Genomic DNA, 20,061 nt, shown 5'->3' with positions numbered 1-20,061 from the left:
TGTGTAAAATCATCTCATTACAGAATCAAAATGAAGAATAAGTAAACATTTCTTCACTTCCGTTCTTCTGTGCAAGACAAAAGGAGAAACTACGGATCATCAACGGTGCTCAGATATGGCAAGACACGTCACGGCTAGTTTGATGATATTCGACATCACTGACGTCCAACCGGGTCCGACGTGTTTTGACACGCCATATTTGAATTGAACATTGTCAGTCATTTGGTCTTATGGGTTTGGAGCAACATGATGGCACAACAGACAACAGAGTTCATTTTCTTTTGTCTTGACAGTCTGAGACCTTTCAAACTTTCAAAGGAGCCTCAAGATGACTTAGACTGATTGAAAAGACAAAACAACTAAAGAAAATCAAGATATTTCTTAATTTAATTCACTCAAATCAACCACTGTTTTTGTCCGTGAAGAACCAGGATACTTGGAAAACCTGGATATATGAGAAAAGTGTAATTTAAGTCATGTTATATATATATATTCTGCAGCAGCTTCCAATATAAAGTTAGGAAAACTAAACAACCGAGAGAAATATATGTCTAGTGCCTCAGATTTAATGTTTTATCTGTACATCAGCATCGGGGAATAACATGATCTCGGTCACGATAGAGAAAGCTATGCAAAACTTACATGTACAAAAGTAAGAGTGAAGACTTCAATGTAAACACAGCTTTTGTGTCTTTATCAGCTTTTCCATAACTACTACTGGCCCTGATAATCATCACTAATACTGACCGCTTGCTCCATTTCTGTAAATCAGTTTTTATGAATGAATGACTCTCTCACCCATTGCTCTATGGAGATCATCAATCGGCAATCTACTGATATTCCTGCCATTCCCGGATGTCAAATGTTGAATTTTCTGTTGAATTTGTGGAAGCGAAATAAAATGGACCGAAAATTGCCTGTCGAATATTATAGGTTGTATTTTTAAACAGAATTAACATTTTGGAAGTGAAACTAACTAGTTGCTTATCAGCATGCATATTACTAGGATATTGGCTGTTTATTAGTGCTTATAAAGCACATATTAATGCCTTATTCTGCAAGACCATATTCAGTAATACTATTTCGATAGTCCACTGTAGACAATCTACTAACTATAGTATCTTTGCAACTACATGTCAACTAACTGTGATTAGAGTATTAGTAGACATTACTTAATATCTGCTAATTCTTTATTTTGATGCTCCTCAACAGATATTCTACTGACTATAAGTAACTTGGCAACTCCAAGTCAACTTAATCTACTAACCTGAACCCTAACACCTAACTATAACCTAACACTCTACTACTACTCTAATGAGAGTTAGTTAACATGTAGCCGCAAAGTTACTTATAGTTAGTAGAATGTCTAAAGCGGACTATCGAAATAAAGTGGAACCCCATATTCCACATCCCTTAATCACTCAATACCTAAACTTAACAACGACCTTACTAACTATTAATAAAGCAGTCATTAGGAGTTTAGTTAAACAATAGTTAATAGTTAGTTAATAGCGGGAATTGGACCCTTAACTAAAATGTGACCCTGTGTGTGTGTGTGTGTGTGTGTGTGTGTGTGTGTGTGTGTGTATGTATATGTATATATTTTTTTTTTAATGTGATTCTGTCTAAAGAAATATGAAGTAAACGTGAATAGATCAATATTTCCCCAAATGTGCTCACTGATGGATGTTAGTAATCACAAACAAACCGGAGCAGATGCAAATTAACATGTAAATGAAATATCAATAACTATAGATTGATTTTGATTTTGCCCTCCTGACAAAATTTGGAAATTTTGTCACCGTAACATAAAAAACCCCACAAATAGCAGTCAAACACTGAAACTAGAGTCCTAAATCTTTCTAATGACACACATTTTGTAAAGATTAATTAAGAACGTCACAGTAACAGTGAATGTGCAACAACAATCATCTTTGGCCGTCAACGTTCTTCCAGTGAAACAGTCGTGTAGAAACTAGGATTTGGTTTTGAAACACATGATGGTCTGGAGGGAGAGCTCTGAACACTCGTGGACAACGAGGAGCCTTGGAGTCAAAAGGAATGGGATTCACCGCTTTAAAACGAAGGAAATCGATTGCTAGCTATCCTCTCATGTTCCTCATGTGTTCAGTAAACGCATGTTCTCCAAACGTCCTCTACACGAGATGAAAACATTTCATTATTAAAGCATCCCACCGCACACATGCACGACTCAGAGGAGTTAAGAGATGAATAATTAAGTTTCCAGCATTGTGCAGCGCTGAGAGGCTCTGCAACTAAACTCAATTTAAATCGATTCAGTGTCTCAAATCCTGGATGGTTTTTCCCACGGGAAGCAGCCGCCACTAATGCACATTCAGTGCGAGGAAGAGATTTTCAGTGTTTTAATCGTGAGGTTTGGCACTAACAAACACAACACACTAAAAACACAGAAACGCAAATCAGGACGTGTTACATCCTCAACAAGGATTTCATGTAATTAGCTGTGCTTGCAGAGTGATGTCACCGCTCACCACTGAAAATGCAGTATTAATCTAATATTTAATGTATATCGTCTCTACATTTACTCCTCAGCCAAGAAGTGATGCTATGCTGTTACACATCGACTAAAACTGAGATCTCTTCATTTCTAAAAAGCAATTTTGCGGCAGATTTCGGAGTCATTCCCACTGAGGGGCATCAGCTGCTTCATTTAATAAGTAATTACAAATGTAATGAAGCAAAAATGAGTGTTAAAAATGAGCGTCTATGCTGTGATGCATGATAAAATGTGATGCATGAAAAAAATTATGAAAAAAGAATAAAATAATCACATAATTCCCTACTATATATATATATATATATATATATATATATATATATATATATATATATATATATACAGTACAGGTCAAAAGTTTGGAAACATTACTTTTTTATATATTTTTGAAAGAAGTCTCTAATGCTTATCAAGGCTGCGTTTATTTGATAAAAAAATAAAAAATAAAAAAAATAAAAAAACACTGTAATATTGTGAAATATTATTACAACTTAAAATAATAATTTTCTATTTGAATATACTTTAAAAAATAATTTATTCCTTTGATGCAAAGCTGCATTTTCAGGATCATTACTCCAGTCTATCACATGATCCTTTAGAAATCATTCTAATATTCTGATTTATTATGAGTGTTGGACACAGTTCTGCTGACTAATATATTTGATGAATAAAAGGTTAAAAAGAACTGCATTTATTCAAAATAAAAAAAATATTTTCTAATAATATAAATCTTCTTTACTATCACTTTTGATCAATTTAACACATCCTTGCTGAATAAAAGTATTGATTTATTTCAAAAAAAGAAAGAAAAAATATTACTGACCCCAAATGACTGACCAGTAGTGGATATTGTTGTTACAAAAGATTTCTATTTTTAAAACATTTGCTTCTTTTTTTTTTTTTACTTTTTATTCATCAAAGTATCCTAAAGTATCACAAGTTAAGAAAAAAATATTAGGCAGCAGAACTGTTTCCAACTTTGATAATGAACCATCATATTAGAATGATTTCTAAAGGATCATGTGATAGACTGGAGTAATGATCCTGAAAATTCAGCTTTGCATCACAGAAATAAATGATAAGTTAAAGTATAATAAATTGAAAACCAATTATTTTAAATTGTAATAATATATCACAATATTACTTTTTTTTTTCTGTATTTTTGATCACATAAATGCAGGCTTGATGAGCAGAAGAAACTTCTTTCAAAAACATTAAAAATAGTAATGTGTCCAAACTTTTGACCTGTACTGTATATATGTATATATGTATGTATATATATATATATAATTTTTTTATTTTTTTTTTGAGGTGAAGCGACGCAGCTGACACTGGAAGGTCACATGATAATGACAACATGGCGAATGTAGTACGTCCAGATTACATTCATACTACACACACTCATACTTTTGAAGTAATTTGTGACCCTGGATCACGTCACCAGTCTCGAGTCGCACAGGTATATCTGTGGCAATAGCCAACAATACATTGATTGGGTCAAAATGATAGATTTTTCTTTTATGACATAAATCATTAGGATATTAAGTAAAGATCATGTTCCATGAAGATATTTTGTAAATTTCCTACTGTAAATATATAAAACATTTATTTTTATGAGTGAATGCCGCACAATCGCCAACATAAATGAACAACTTTCAAGGAGATTTTCTCAATGTTTTGATTTTTTTGCATCCTCAGATTCCAGATTTTCAATAGTTGTATCTCGACCAAATATTGTCATATCCTAACAAACCATACATCAATAGAAAGCTTATTTATTCAACTTTTATATGATGTATAAATCTCAATTTCATCAAATTGACCCATGTGACTGGTTTTGTGGTCCAGGGTCACATTTCTTATTCAAGATAAGTCACCGTCTATGCTGTCATTTATATGTTATTTTATGCCATCTATTTATATGTTTGTTAACTGCAAGATGTGTGTTTTGAGAGAGAGAGAGAGAGAGAGAGAGAGAGAGAGAGAGAGAGAGAGAGAGAGAGAGAGAGAGAGAGAGAGAGAGAGAGAGAGAGAGAGAGAGAGAGAGAGAGAGAGAGAGAGAGAAATATATATATTTCTGTAATCTTCCTTTACCAACCAGACAGCAAGTAAGCACCAACAATACCACTGTAACCAATCAATTACAACATAAAAAAATATTGTTTTGTGGATGTTCGTTTAAATTAAGTTGCAGTGTTCTGTTCTTCAAACAACAATAAATATGCTATAATTTCAGTTTAAAATCATAAAATCTAAAATCTAAAATCATGTTCCATCCAGAAGTAAAAACCACTGAATAATCTAAATACAGTACAGTTTCGGGTCAGTACGTTTTGCTTTTCTTGAAAGAAGTTGGTTGTATTCATCAAGGATGCATTAAACTGATCAAAAGTGACAGTAAATACATTCATTATGTAAAAAAAAACATGCTATTTAAAAAAAAAAATTCTTTTGAACTTTCTATTCATCACAGAATCCTGAAAAATAAAAAGCATCACAGTTTCTAAAAAAATTCTGAAGCAGCAAAACTGATTTCAACATCGATAATAATCATAAATGTTTTTTGATCATCAAATCATCATATTAGAGTGATTTCTGAAGGATCATGTGACACTGAAGACTGGAGTAATGATGCTGTAAATTCAGCTTTGATCACAGGAATAAATTACACTTTACTGTATATTCACTTAAAAAAACAGCTGATTTAAATTCTAATAATATTTTGTGATTTTTACTGTATTTTTTATTAAATAAATTCAGCTTTGATCACAGGAATAAATTACACTTTAACATATATTCACATAGAAAACAGCGGTTTTAAATAAAAAATAAAATGTTTCACATTTCCTACTGTTTTTGATCAAATTAAAACACTCTTGTTGAGCAGAAGAGCCTTCATTCAAAAACATGTAAAAAAAAAAACACACACTTTTGAATGGCAGTGTAGGTTCACACTTGAGACACTTGTTTGCAAACTTTTACGAAACAAGCCAAGGCCACTTGCAGGAAACAGAAGTCCATCAATTGGCGCTTTTCCACTACACAGTACCAGCTCGCCTCGGCTCGCCTCGACTCGACTCGGCTCGGCTCTGTTTGGTTTTCCACTGTGTAAAAGTTGTACCTGTACCTGCTTCCAGGTACTTTTTTTCGTACCACCTCCGGCGAGGTTCTAAGCGAGCTGAGGCGATACTAAAATGTGACGTGAAAACACTGCAGACTGCTGATTGGTCAGAGAGAATCGTCACTATTCACTGCGTCATCATTGCATGCGCCAGACAGAGTATCCTGAATAAAAAACAGCAAAAACAAAAACAAAAACATCCAAAAACAGCATACACTCGATTTCCTCCATTGTCCTGTGTGTGTGGGTAGCGGGTGTGTCTCGCGCGACTCGCGTAAAAGATTAAGTCACGGCAGTTTCCTGCGGCGTCGCTATGACGACCAGGTACTATTGTGGAGGTACTATCTGCAATGGAAAACGGAGCGAAAAGCGAGCCGAGCCGAGGCGAGTCGAGTCGAGGCGAGCCGAGGCGAGCTGGTACTGTGTAGTGGAAAAGCGCCAAATGTTTCCCCTCACTTGAGCTCATCCCTAGAGAGTGTGCGAGTAACGCTGACCGCTGTGAGTCACGACCTTGCCTGCGGGTCTGTCCTGTTATAACACACACACACACACACACACACACACACACACACACACACACACACACACACACACACACACACACACACACACACACACCTGTTCGCCCCAATCTCTCTCATTACGTCCAGTCATCAGTGAGTCACTGGCCTCTAATGGTCTAATGCTCCTGTGTGACACACAACGAGGCTCAAAGCATCTCTCACATTAATAACCCTCATGATCCCTGCAGGAAACTGACATTCACAGCCAAAAAAACCAAAGTTAGGAGGAAACCGAACGGAAATTGGCTTCTCCTGAGAGATGAATGGAGTGATGTCACGAGAGAAGGTCACTTCCCAGCATGCACTTGTGTGTCCAGAGCTGAAAGCTGATTAGAGGAAGTAGATCTTGCATCACAATCTCTGAAGGTCTGGAGAAAGCCACTGTTGCACGAACCCGTTCGAGACCTTCGGACGCTTCTTTAGAGGACAAAGCGGAGGGAGTCGGTCTTATCTTACGGTTCTCGACCGGAAGATTTTGAGGGAAAATCCCTGTAAAAAAAAAAAGCTGCAGCTTATCAGAGCTTTTGTTTGGAGAGGAGAGAGCGGGTCGACTGGTCTTATCAGACACAAAACACTATCACAGCTAGAAGATCAACACCTCACACAGATAACCCTGCAAACTGCAGAGTGGAGGAGGACTACAGCTAATCTATAAGATACACATATAACGCTTACATTTATGAATGAAAAATACAGTAAAAACAGTCAAATGTTAAATATTATTAGAATTTAAATCAGCTGTTTTCTATGTGAATATACAGTAAAGTGTAATTTATTCCTGTGATCAAAGCTGAATTTTCAGCATCATTACTCCAGTCTTCAGTGTCACATGATCCTTCACAAATCATTCTAATATATATATATATATATAAATGTCTTTACTGTCACTTTAGATCAATTTAATGTGTCATTGATGAATAAAAGAATTAACAAACAAATCTTACAATTACGAAGACGATCTTACAAAAACTTATATGACAATCTTAAACACAGATCAACAGCAGCAATAAACAAAAAACAACAAAAAAAATCACTACAAAAAGATAACAAAATATCAACCTCAAATTAATCTCACATTAATTATTTGCACAAAAAAATAACTAACTATCTAAAACAAAAACAATCAATTAAACCTGGTTGATTTCAATGAGGCGGGATGTAGAGTTTCCAAAACAACAGCAATGATATACTGACACAAAACAAATGATGTTTTTGGATGTTAAAGAGGACCTATATGCACTTTTATAAAGTCTTGATGTTGTTTCAGGCTCTACTAGAACAGGTTTTCCTGCTTGAATGTTGATTATTTTCCTCATATTCTCCATTGTTGCGGCTCCTCTCTTCCCAGTCTGTCAGTAACGCACTGTTTACTTCCTGTCTCTATGAAGCCCCTCCTTCTGAAAAGCACACTGTGCTCTGATTGGTCGGCTGGATCAGTGTGTTGTGATTGGTCGAGCGCTTCGAGTGTGTTTGGGAAATGTCCCGCCCCTTTCCATAACCGCCAGTTTCAACACACTACTAACTAACTCAACCAGGCCCCGCCCCTTTATTCTGCACATTAATTATTATAATGAAGAATATTGTGACGTGTTCGTTCCCGGAAGAAACTCAAGACTACAGTGGAGGCGTTTCAGGAGTTCAGAAACACTGACACTGATATAGAGAAGAACTTTTTCATGTTCAAACACTAAAAAGCACTAAAACTCCCTAACAAACACTTAGATGGTAAAGCAGACATTTTGTTGGTTCTCAGCGGAAACATAGACTGGCTCTGACAGTGAGTTCACAGAAAGAAAAAAAAGGGTGTGAGTTTCTTCATTAGGGCTTCACTTCAGGAAAGGATTTAATCATGCAATCTGAGACACTGGCAGCTCAATCAATCAAACAAATCAATCGAACAATCAATACTCACCTCTCCATCTCATACTCTTTCAGGCCCGGCTTCACACGCTTCATCACCTGCAAGGAAACAGATATAACAGAGCTTTATCAAATATTCAATTATCCATCCATCTCCATCATCACACTGAGGGATTCCCTTTCCCCTCTCCAGATCCAGTCTAATAATCTCGATGAACTCTCGCAACGAGAGCCGCAAAATGGCTCTGAAAATGACCAGCAATTGCCTTCAAATTACAGAAGGACTCATCCATTTGATGAGATAACAGTCATTTCCAGCGCGGCGGAGAGGAACGAGTGCGAGTGTGTGTCGAGGGCGGATTAGAGGGGCCGTTTGATGATTGCAGGTTAGGAAGCTTTTATTTTAATCGAGAGTCTGAGTCACAGCAGCACTGAAGGATCCCCGGGAGAACGTGGAGATCAGGTTGTTTCAAATAATGGTGGAGTGTTGGGTGACACAGGCAATATGATACTTATAGGAATAAAGAATATGAATAAAGAAGAAGAATAGCTTTCAGCTAGGATGCATTCAACTGATCAAGTGACTAAAGAGATTTATAATGTTACAGAGGATTGTATTTCAAATAAATGAAATGAGTTCTCTGTTCTTTTGAAAAAATTCTGAAAAAATAAAATGTATCACGGTCTGTATATAAATAATCTGAAGCAAAGTTTTCAACATTGATAATCATAAATGTTTTTTGAGCAGTAAATCAAGTCTGCATAATTTCATGTAAAAACCACTGAATAATCTAAATATTGCTGAGTATTAAGAAGTTGATACTTTTATTCAGCAAGGACGCATTCAATTAAACGAAGGTGACAGAACTGTTACAAAATGTAACAAAAGATTCTATTCTAATCCTGAAAAAATAAAATACATCACGGTTTCCGCAAAAATCAACACTGATAATAATCATAAATGTTTGTTGAGCATCAAATCATCATATTAGAATGATTTGTGAAGGATCATGTGACACTGAAGACTGGAGTAATGATGCTGAAAATTCAGCTTTGATCACAGGAATAAATTACACTTTATTATATATTCACATAGAAAACAGCTTTATTAAATTGCAATAATATTTCACAATTTTTACTGTATTTTTGATCAAATAAATGCAGCCTTGGTGAGCAGAAGAGACTTCTTTCAAAAACACTACACTTTTTAGTGTCGTTATCTCCAGCATGCAGAGTTTAGTTTCATTAGACACATTCAAATAGAAAATGGTTATTTGAAATTGTCATAATATTTCACAATATCACCAATTTTACTGTATCATTCTGAGAAAAGAGAGCGAGGAGGAGCAAAAAATGACACCTTGTCTCGTCTCGCGCTGCATTAAACGCTCAGAGTCTCCTGAGAAAGATCACCTGGATGCGCTGGGAGTTTGGGAATGAGCGGATCAGGTGTCGAGCGCTGGGCTTTAATGACGTCCCGCGAGAGGATAGACACGCTCATGCTAACTTCTCATTTGTCCCTCTAAGTTCTTCCTGTGCTGAATATAAATGACTCATTACGAATATAAAAAGGTCCAGTGTTCTGATGCATCTGGTCAGAAACATTAAGAGGGTTAAAGGCATGTAAAAAAAAAACTAAGAAAGCAGGGCACAAGGTCAGAGCTTCTACAAGTGACAAGAAACCCAATGCAATTCATACAGTAAACTAATTCAGCTGTGAGCAGAGATACTAGTGAATTGTTCTAGGCTACAAAACGTGTCTACCAGGAACAATCTATTAAAACAAAATGAATTCAATCAGTTAGTAGCAGTATTCGGATGGGATTCGCTTTCTAAATGACTCTAAATGAGTTACAATTAAAGAATCTAATGTAATGCATGCCTATTTTAAAGAGAGCATGTGTTTGATTACAAGGCATACACCGATAAAATATATACCTTGAATGCAAAGCAAGCTGCTTTGGTTAAAATCACCTCAATCCCAAGTTAGCAGAGGAACCACAGGTGAAACAGTCTAGTTTCAGAAGTAAAAACTCAATACATTTTCTCAGTAGTGAAATTGATTTTTAACAACAACTTATAAACCTTTAAAGACAGGCTTACTGTGAGCTACGGGGTTCGTATCGATGGTATTTGATTCTGTCAGTCTGTCAGATTGAAACTGTCAGTGTGCATTATTTCAGCTTAGTTGTAAAATAATCATGTTTACCAGTGGAATTCCTGGCGAAAAACTACATTACCCATGATGCTGTGCAGAAAATTACACCAATCAGCGGTGAGTAGAGCTCTTTAGCTCCGCCCACTCCAATAAAGCACTCCGAATGTAATCAAGTTGATCTCGCTACGCTCACAAAATACTTTGTTTTATATACCTACATCATTTTTAATCATATTATGCTGTCTGCAATGCTTCATGGGATTGTAGTTCTTTAACTCACTAAAGCCGTTTAGTACACAGTCTTGTACTTTTGTATTTTTGTCTGATAAAAAAAAAAAAAAAACTTTTTTGTTTCAAATCAAAGTTGGCAGTGTTGTGAATCTCTTGGTAGCTAGCTGGTTTGGTTCATGGCTTATAACGCTTTCATTAAGACCTTTTTTAAATCCCTAAGGGAAAAAGGAATGGAAAATACACTTCCAGAACCAGCGCTGCTAAAAAAAAAAGGGCGCACTAATGCACTCTATTTGGTATAATATGGCAGAAAAACAAAATTATGCCAGAAATTAAAGTGCGTCTGCATTAAACATGAATTTACTATGCTGGCATCCTCCTAAACTAGTCTTGTCTGAATAGAGTTAATGAAACTGCACTATATGTGTGGGATAACATATAAAAATGCTTGATTGATTGAAAAAACAAATGTTATTTGATGATATATAACCATTGCATTTCATGCATCTCTAAACTGATACAGAACATCAAGATGTTAGTTTCTCTTCAGAAATTTGCAGTATGCATTTTGGCATTTTGCCTTTATTCAGAGCAACTTGCAGTGCATTAAAGCTGAAAATCGAACCATTGACTCTGGCATTATTAGCACCATTCCCTACATGCTCGAAACCACATCTGCATATAGTCCATTATTCATATCTGTAAGGTTAAAGGTCAAATAAATGCTGTCCGCTCTTGTCAGACTCAATTAAACAGTAAAAGCCTCTGGACTGGAGCTGAACTCTTAATCTCCGTTCGCCTCAGCTCTCCTCACCGCAAAGACAAAATCAGCATTTAAGTCGGTCATTTACATTTCAAACTAGCAAAAGTTGCTTCTGTAAGCATCACTGACAGACCGCTGCACATTCAGATGGATCTCACGTAACCCGTCAGGAACAGCTCACATTTCACCCCCCAAAAATAAAGACAGTCATGTTTTGCTTAAAGAAACTTGAGCCTATTTGAATGCCCACTGAGATCCTCAAAAGAAAAATAATGTCCATTTTTGAGTGAAATATGACATTCAGTCAAAGCTCCGGAGAGAGAAAGAGGAGAAAACTGATCCAGAATCTGTTCTCTGAGATCCTCACCTTTTTAAATCGAGCCGACAAGCATTTTAGACCGTGCATGAAACTAAGAAAGAACACATTAATTTTTCAGACAACCTCTGAAATATTAACAAAATATGTTAATGAAGACGAAACTGAAACGGCATAAAAAAATAACTAAAAAAGATGGCTAACTCCAGGAACACCACATGATTCCTTGGGACTCAAGGTTTTTATTTCACTTAAAGTGCCCATATTATGCTATTTTAAAGGTTCCTACTTTTCTTTCTGGGGTCTCCTACAACAATGGATTACATTCATCCACAAATTTTATCATCATATACTGTAATTTCAGCATCAGCTCTTTTCTCTCAGTGTCTGAAACGCTTTGATCAAGGATTCAGTCTCTCTAAGCTCCGCCTCTCTGAGACCTGCTCTGCTGTGATTGGTCAGAAAGCAAACGCTCATTATCATATCTGAATCTCAGCTCTTGATCACAGTGATACGAACAGTGACGATGGCGTGGGTTTTACCGTATCAATCTCAGAAAACAGCGTCTTCTCGACACGAACAACACGAACCAAACTCTTCCAGTCTCAGATAAACTACAATGTTTGAGGGCGGGGCTAAGAGACGTCACAGCGCGTGTTCAGCCAATCAACACCACAGGCTGGCATTATGCTAGTTAGTTACAAGTGAGAATGGAATTACTGACGACACATCGCTTCAGAATCGCTTCTGTAAGCTCGCGCTCGATCGGCCCAAAGTCCGGCATCCGACCAGCGCGGAAGGTCTCTACGTGTTTCTGTCTTTTCTCGAGGCAAAGTATTTTTTGATTAAATGCCATACATTTGAATATATATTCTCTCGTTATTTCATCTGACTCCATAAATGAAAAGGTTTTATTTTGACGGCACTCCAGACTTTTATTTTGACGGACGGCGCTGAGAACAGCAGCGCCTGATCACACAGCGATCACTCACATTCTCCGTCTTCATTAGTTTACGATCTCTGTCAGTCATATCTAATACTTTGTTAGACAGAACTGGTAAACAAAGAAAGTAAATGGTATGCGAAAAAGTAAAGTGTTGCTTTTATATTATTTGTTACAGAAAAGGCAAACAATTAGGCTAAAATAATTTCATTTACCGTCAACTTTCAGCAAATGCGCATCTACATCATTTTAACAAATCTCTGAATATCTAATACACATTTCATTTCACAAACCTTGCAGATTTAATGGAATCCAGCTGTGATATCTTGTGAAGTGTGCATTTGTAGTCTGTATAAACGTGTGACTGCGATATATAAAGTATATAATAAAAATATCGCCTTTATATCGGCAATCGGCCATCCTGCTCTCTAAGATATTGGCATCGGCATCGGCCATCAAAAAAACAATATCGGTCGACCACAACTTATTACCTTTTGTTTTACTTATTTGGAAATTAGACATTTGTACCAGTCGCACTGAGACATTTCAAATGATACCAAAATGTACAATACTCGATGATAATCATTCACATTAAACTATATATTTTCTTGGGTGAATTCAGGTGATCTGAGCATGAGTGAGAGAGAGAGTGAGGGATGAGGGAATGAAATGTAGATTAGGATGACTCGGAGGTCTCGATAGTGCACAAGGGGGAGTTCAAATGTCCTCTCAGGGTCTGGTCGCTCTTCAAACAGACTGTCCGGCGTTTTCTAATTTCTCAATTCTTACACTTCTTTCTTTTGGGAGACAAAAATGCCATTTATCTGCACTTTGATCTTTAAAACTTTGCAGAACTTTTACATTCACACACAGCTCTATTACACACTGCATGAAAGGGAATATCCAAAATTGCATAATAGAGGCGATATAATGGTAACGATTAAAGCATCTATTTATTACTCTTAGAGTTTTGAGGAAGACAGATCTCTGGAAACGTTGTTCCCTCCACATCAGCACACGAACAGAGACGCTCCACAACCATTAACGGAACTGAATGTCATAAAAAATGGAAGCGATTCTAAATAAAAAATAGATTTAGATTCTCAACTCTCGTCTAAACTCTTCCCGCTCAATGGTTTCTCGTGGCCGTACAGTGAACTCTTCCATATCCCTCGTTCCTCATTTCGGCATTCAAAAAACAATTTGTTTCCATTGTGGCCGTGACTCATGTCCCTCTTAACCTGAATATCCAGTAATAAAGGAAGACGAGAGGTTAGAGGCGTGAGATGTTTGTCTATATCAGCTCTGGCTAACACTGGCACTTATGAAGACCTATGTGTGTTAATATGTGCCGAGGCCTTCGTTGCTGGAAATGAGAGTTCAAAGGAGCCGCAAAACCGGTCCTTGAGACCTTCAACCGAGGATCGACCCGGTCCGCCGAGGCCATTCTCCATTTGATGAGGTGTTGAGGTTATTTTCTTCAGATAATGCAAGGACAAGCGTTCACTGCGCTTCTACAATGCCGTCTACACACGTGGCTGAATCCTGAAGATGGAAATCTTTTTCAACAGTGTTAGAGGAAGAGTTCACCCAACAATGAAAATGGTCATGATTTACTCATGCTCACGTCGAACGAGACCTGTATGATTTATTTATTTGTTTTGGTTATAAAAGAGGAATTCTGAAAATTCAGTCAAGCTCCAAAAAAGGACATAAACGCATAAAGTATGAAAAAACAGTCCATATACACAGTTCATAAACTTGTAAATAAAACAAAGATTATTGGAGTTTTTTTTAAAAGAGAATACAATTTCAGTTTATGAAAAAAAAAAAAAAAAAAAAAATTATCACGTTTATTTTAATGTGTTCATTTGTGAAATTTACTAGGAATTTCTGTAAGATTTTACTTAAAGCCTTTATGTATAATGCATTATAAAGGTATTCAGAATGTATATTATAATGCATTTTTCATCTTTGCATAAATAACTGATAAATGCATTGTAATATTTGCAGATTCATTCATTGCTACATCTGAAATTGGTTGTTTGTCGTGTTTCAGTGTAACAATGAATAGATGAGTATTATAATGCATTATAATGGCATACAGTTATTCATGAGATCATACAATGCATTATAAGGCAAACACTTTTAGAATGCATTATAAAGTAAATATAAAGTAAAGTGTAACCAGAAGTAAAGCCTTTATCTATAATGCATTGGAAAGTTATTCATAATGTACATCAGAATGCATTATATCTTTTCATAAATAATTGTAATCAAAGTTAAAATGCATTTATAAAATTTGCATTGGTTGTTTCTCATGCATTTAATGCATTATACTTTCTAAAGGCCTAACATAAGTATTATAAAGTATTATAATGTAAACTGTGTTTACAATTATTCATGAGACTATTATAAGGTGCATTACAAGCCATAATCAATGCATTGAAAATACTTTTATAATGCATTACATATAAAGGCTTAAAGTAAAGAGTTACCCATTTTTTAGTTATAAAAATTATTTACAGCTATAAAAACAATTGTTTAAATACTTTAAGGTTTTAAAACAACGAGTTAAATGAAGTAAATAATGACAGAAGTATAATTTATGAGTGATCTATTCCATTAAGAACAATCTGTTTCCCTATAAGAGTCGTGTTGTGTGGAAATCTCTCAATAACTGCGACATGAATCGATGTTCAGAATCCCTCATGATGTAACGATCAATGTTAAAGCCAGTCGTTACTATGATAAATATGATCTTCGCTTAAACACACAGTATTAATTCATGTACAAAAACCACAGACTGGCCCATTAATATCCAACACTCTTAAAAAGGCTTTTTATTCATTACTGGATATCAGGAACTTATTCTGCCACGAAGCAGCACCATCAATCTCAGGTTATTAAATTATTTTGAGTCTCTCAGAGTTTTATCCACGTCGGCCGCTCGACTGCCGTACATTTGAAACGTCATGTTCCCTTAATAAATACCGGCTAACAGCGCATTTATCAGGAGTCTGCGTTCATCTGGAAGCCGAGCGGAATAATATACATTATGAGAGCGGCGTGCGTTGCATGATTAATGACACAGATCTGCACTTTAGACTATGTTAGAAAGTAATTTACAAGAGCAAATTGTGCCTTGATTGCATTATTTTTTTGTTTGTATTGTTTCAGCATCTGATTCAATAAGGAACTGTTAGGTAAACTACACTGTAAAAAAAAATCTTTTTGATTTTAATAAACTAAACTTTAACTTAACTAAATTTAACTTAACTAAACTTGATTTGTCTAAATGATTTGTCCATTGTATTTGAATTGGCTCGGCTTTTGGGAAGCAAGTAAAACTCAAAACAACCCATGGAAAAATTTAACAAAATATAATGAAGTGATATTTTGTACAGTGTAGATATAATGGGTCATATGTGAGATACGTTACACTGCAAAAATAATTTTCTTACTTTTACTTACATTTTATCTTGCTTTTCAGTACAAATTATGGATGCACTGATATAAACATTTTGACCGATATTGATAATTCTTTATATTTGAAAGCTGATAACCGATATATTGGCTGATAAATCTAAATCAAAATTTTCATATAATTGTTGAGAGCCTGATTACAAAAACAAAAGTCTAACCATTAAAATTCACAACACACAATTATAATGTTCTTATTATAATATTATGCAGCCGATATGACAGACTTGTGCTGGACGTTGTACTTTTCTGTATTTTCCATTTTTGAAGTGATTTCAATCATTTTTCAAGCAATTCAAAACCATCATGTTGATCAGCGAGCGCGCATCTGAAGTGTCTCAGCTGAAGGGAATAATACATTATTTATCGTCTTTAATATATATCGGCCACATTTTCTCATCGGGTCGATAACAATAACAATAACATTAAAACTGAACATATATCGGCCGATACCAGTATGGTGGCCGATATATCGTGCATGGCATGCCTAGTACAAATACATACAAATTCTTAAATCAAGATACATTTACTTGAGAAGCAAAATTACTTATTATTATGATATTAAGTCTTGTTTTCTAAAAAACGCAACAAATTTAAGTGAGTTTGTGCTTAAAACATGAACAAATATCAGCCAATGGGGTCAGAAAAATAATCTGAATTCAAAGGGAAACCAAGAATATGTTTCTGACCCCACTGGCAAACATTTGTTCTTGTTGTAATCAAAAACTCACTTAATTTTGATGTATTTTTTCAGAAATGTACGGTGGCCGAGAGAGCTCAATGCGCAGCAACTGAAGAAAACACATGCAAATAGAAAAAACACCCGCAAATGAAGAAAACATCTTCATCAGTTTCACAACACACGTGTGCTCCAAATAACACAACCAAATACAGAAACGCACTGCAAATAACACAGACCACAACGGAGATGTTTCCAGGGGAACCAAATAAGTGACGAACCCGGCTGGGACGTGCTTACAGCTCGAGAGCATCCTATGCCCTGCTCCCTTCGAAGGGCAGACGTGTAGAGCTCTTGAAGTGGGACCCTGAAGTGATTAGGGCACTAGTGTGCATTATGTAGCCGTTTGGAACGCACTTAATGAAGGGAGCAACGAAAGACAACGTAATCTCCTCATTATTTTCACCTGGGATGTTCCCATGACAACGAAGCACAGTGTCCATCAGCTGAATAGCTGTTCTTACGACAGAAATATAATGCTCTTAACATAACGGCTGCAAATAAATATATAATTTTTTTTTTACAAAAAAGCTTTTAAAATATGCATTATATATCTGTGTGTGAGTGTCTCAACTTTAAAACTTTGGACCCTACATTACCTAACATTTCCAATGAAACTTTTCTTTATGAAAATTTTAACATAACATGAAAAAATTAGTACAGTGTAACTGATGTATAGATTCATATCTTTCCCTCATGGTCTTTTTCTCTATCTTTTTTATTTATTTATTTTAGTTTTCAGCTCATTGTTCTTTTCTCATTTGTATTCTGATGACATTGAACTTGTTAATACATTTGTATGTCATAAAAATGTAATCTCTGTATGTTTTGCAACAACAACAACAAAAAAAGTTAAAAGAAATAAAATAAAGTCGACTTTTGAGCTGCACGTCCCAGCCGGGTTCGTCACTTATTTGGTTCCCCTGGAAACATTTCCGTTGTGGTCTGTGTTATTTGCAGTGCGTTTCTGTATTTGGTTGTGTTGTAAGTATTTGGAGCACACGTGTGTTGTGAAACTGATGAAAATGTTTTCTTAATTTGTGGGTGTTTTTTTCTATTTGCATGTGTTTTTTTCTATTTGCATGTTGCATGTGTTTTTTTTCTTTATGCATGTGTTTTTTTTTTCTTTTTGCATGTGTTTTTCTTCTTTTTGCATGTGTTTTTCTTCTTTTTGCATGTGTTTTTCTTCTATTTGCATGTGTTTTTTTATTTTTGCATGTGTTTTTTACTTTTTTTTATTTTTGCATGTGTTTTTTTCTTTTTGCATGTGTTTTTTTTATTTTTGCATGTGTTTTTCTTCTATTTGCATGTGTTTTTTTATTTTTGCATGTGTTTTTTTTTCTATTTGCATGTGTTTTTTTCTATTTGCAGTGTTTTTTTTTTCTTTTTGCATGTGTTTTTTTCTTTTTGCATGTGTTTTTTCTTTTTGCTGTGTTTTTTTTCTATTTGCATGTGTTTTTCTCTATTTGCATGTGTTTTTTTTATTTTTGCATGTGTTTTTTTTCTATTTGCATGTGTTTTTTTTCTTTTTTGCATGTGTTTTTTTTATTTTGCATGTGTTTTTTGTTCTTTTTGCATGTGTTTTTTTCTATTTGCATGTATTTTTTTATTTGCATGTATTTTTTTCTATTTGCATGTGTTTTTTTTTCTATTTGCATGTGTTTTTTTCTATTTGCCATGTGTTTTTTTTCTATTTGCATGTGTTTTTTTTTTCCTATTTGCATGTGTTTTTTTTTTCCTATTTGCATGTGTTTTCTTCAGTTGCAGCGTGTTGAGCTCTCTCGGCCACCGTAGAAAATAATATATTCAGTCATTTTGCTTCTCAAGTAAATATATCTTGATTTAAGAATGTTTAGATATTTGTAATAGAAAACAAGAAAATATATATTTTTTTTTACAGTTTATAAAGCTCTGCTCCTCATTTGACCATTTCATGAATTACTGCCATCATGACAATCATCTATTTTTATTAATCTTCCATTTACTGTAATAGTGAAGAAGGACTGTAGGTTTCTGAAATATCAACTGTTTAGCATTCTGGTATTGCCTGGTATCAGTGAAGATAAATGCAATGCTGGCCTAGATAGTGATCAAACGAGGTTTAAGATTTTGGAAGCTTCACATCAAGAGTTTACTACACACAACACACTAGACTATTCACTGTAAAACACTGCTGCGTTTCCTAAAACATCAAAAGCACAAGGAGATCATAGAAGGCTTATGATGCTACCAATCATCTAAAGTCTGCTTAACTTTGAAGAATAAGTTTATATGCTTTTTTTTTAGCATGCATTTAGGGCATGTAAAGCTCAAGAACACCCTCACTCATTAATAAAGCTGCGTTGAGCTTTGTGGAAGTGAAACACACAGATGTTTTACCTCTTGTGGCTTCACTGGAGATGCGGGGTTGGTGTAGCGCAGGACTTCCAGCTCCATGTCCGTCTTTAGCAGACGGACTACAGACACACAGAGACAGAGATGAGCAGAATATTCATGTGCATATGAAGATAAACCTCTTAAGCAATAAGAGGCTGTGTGTTACAGTGATTTATACCATGAGTAAGAGATGTTGAGGCAAAACATGAAGCTACACACTTAAAAACTGCCGGACACCTTTAATACAATAATGCAGAGTTCAACAGAAGCGTTCACACTACTTTTCAAAGTTTGGGGTTGGTAAAACTCACCAAGGCTGCATTTATTTGATCAAAAATACTGGATTAAATTTTTTATAAAATAAATAAATAAATAAATAAATAAATACACATATATATATATATATAAAAATATTAGTAAAGTGTAATTTATTCCTGTGATCAAAGCTGAATTTAATTAAAAATACATTAAAAAAAATCACAAAATATTATTAGAATTTAAATCAGCTGTTTTCTATGTGAATATATTGTAAAATGTAATTTATTCCTGTGATCAAAGCTGAATTTATTTTATTAAAAATACAGTAAAAATCACAACATATTATTAGAATTTAAATCAGCTGTTTTCTATGTGAATATATTGTAAAATGTAATTTATTCCTGTGATCAAAGCTGAATTTATTTTATTAAAAATACAGTAAAAATCACAACATATTATTAGAATTTAAATCAGCTGTTTTCTATGTGAATATATAGTAAAGTGTAATTTATTCCTGCGATCAAAGCTGAATTTTCAGCATCATTACTCCAGTCTTCAGTGTCACATGATCCTTCACAAATCATTCTAATATGATGATTTGATGCTCAAGTGACATTTATGATTATTATCAGTGTTGAAAACGGTTCATATTTTTGTGGAAACCGAGATTTACTTTGTTTTTCAGGATTCTTTGATCAATAGAACAGCATT

The 20,061-nt window shown here is 35.0% G+C and overlaps 1 protein-coding gene and 1 long non-coding RNA gene across 2 annotated transcripts in view; one reads left to right on the top strand and one right to left on the bottom strand.

The window, feature by feature from the left end:
* Nucleotides 1–20,061, bottom strand: part of LOC309507942 (xaa-Pro dipeptidase-like) — an 83,927-nt gene that overhangs the window by 32,171 nt on the left and 31,695 nt on the right. Inside the window, 2 exon segments of the mRNA XM_082182423.1 lie at nt 8,136–8,182; nt 19,096–19,172. Coding sequence (XP_082038549.1) covers nt 8,136–8,182; nt 19,096–19,172 — 124 coding nt within the window.
* Nucleotides 3,692–4,622, top strand: LOC309507953. The gene is made up of 2 exons (XR_014209316.1): nt 3,692–3,811; nt 3,851–4,622. It is a non-coding gene; the product is annotated as an uncharacterized lncRNA (long non-coding RNA).

Source organism: Leuciscus leuciscus (genome assembly GCF_965113295.1).
Source record: "Leuciscus leuciscus genome assembly, chromosome: 10".
Classification (NCBI taxonomy): Eukaryota; Metazoa; Chordata; class Actinopteri; order Cypriniformes; family Leuciscidae; genus Leuciscus; species Leuciscus leuciscus.
Note: the sequence above shows the minus strand (reverse complement) of the source record. Positions and strands in the feature narration are given on the sequence as shown.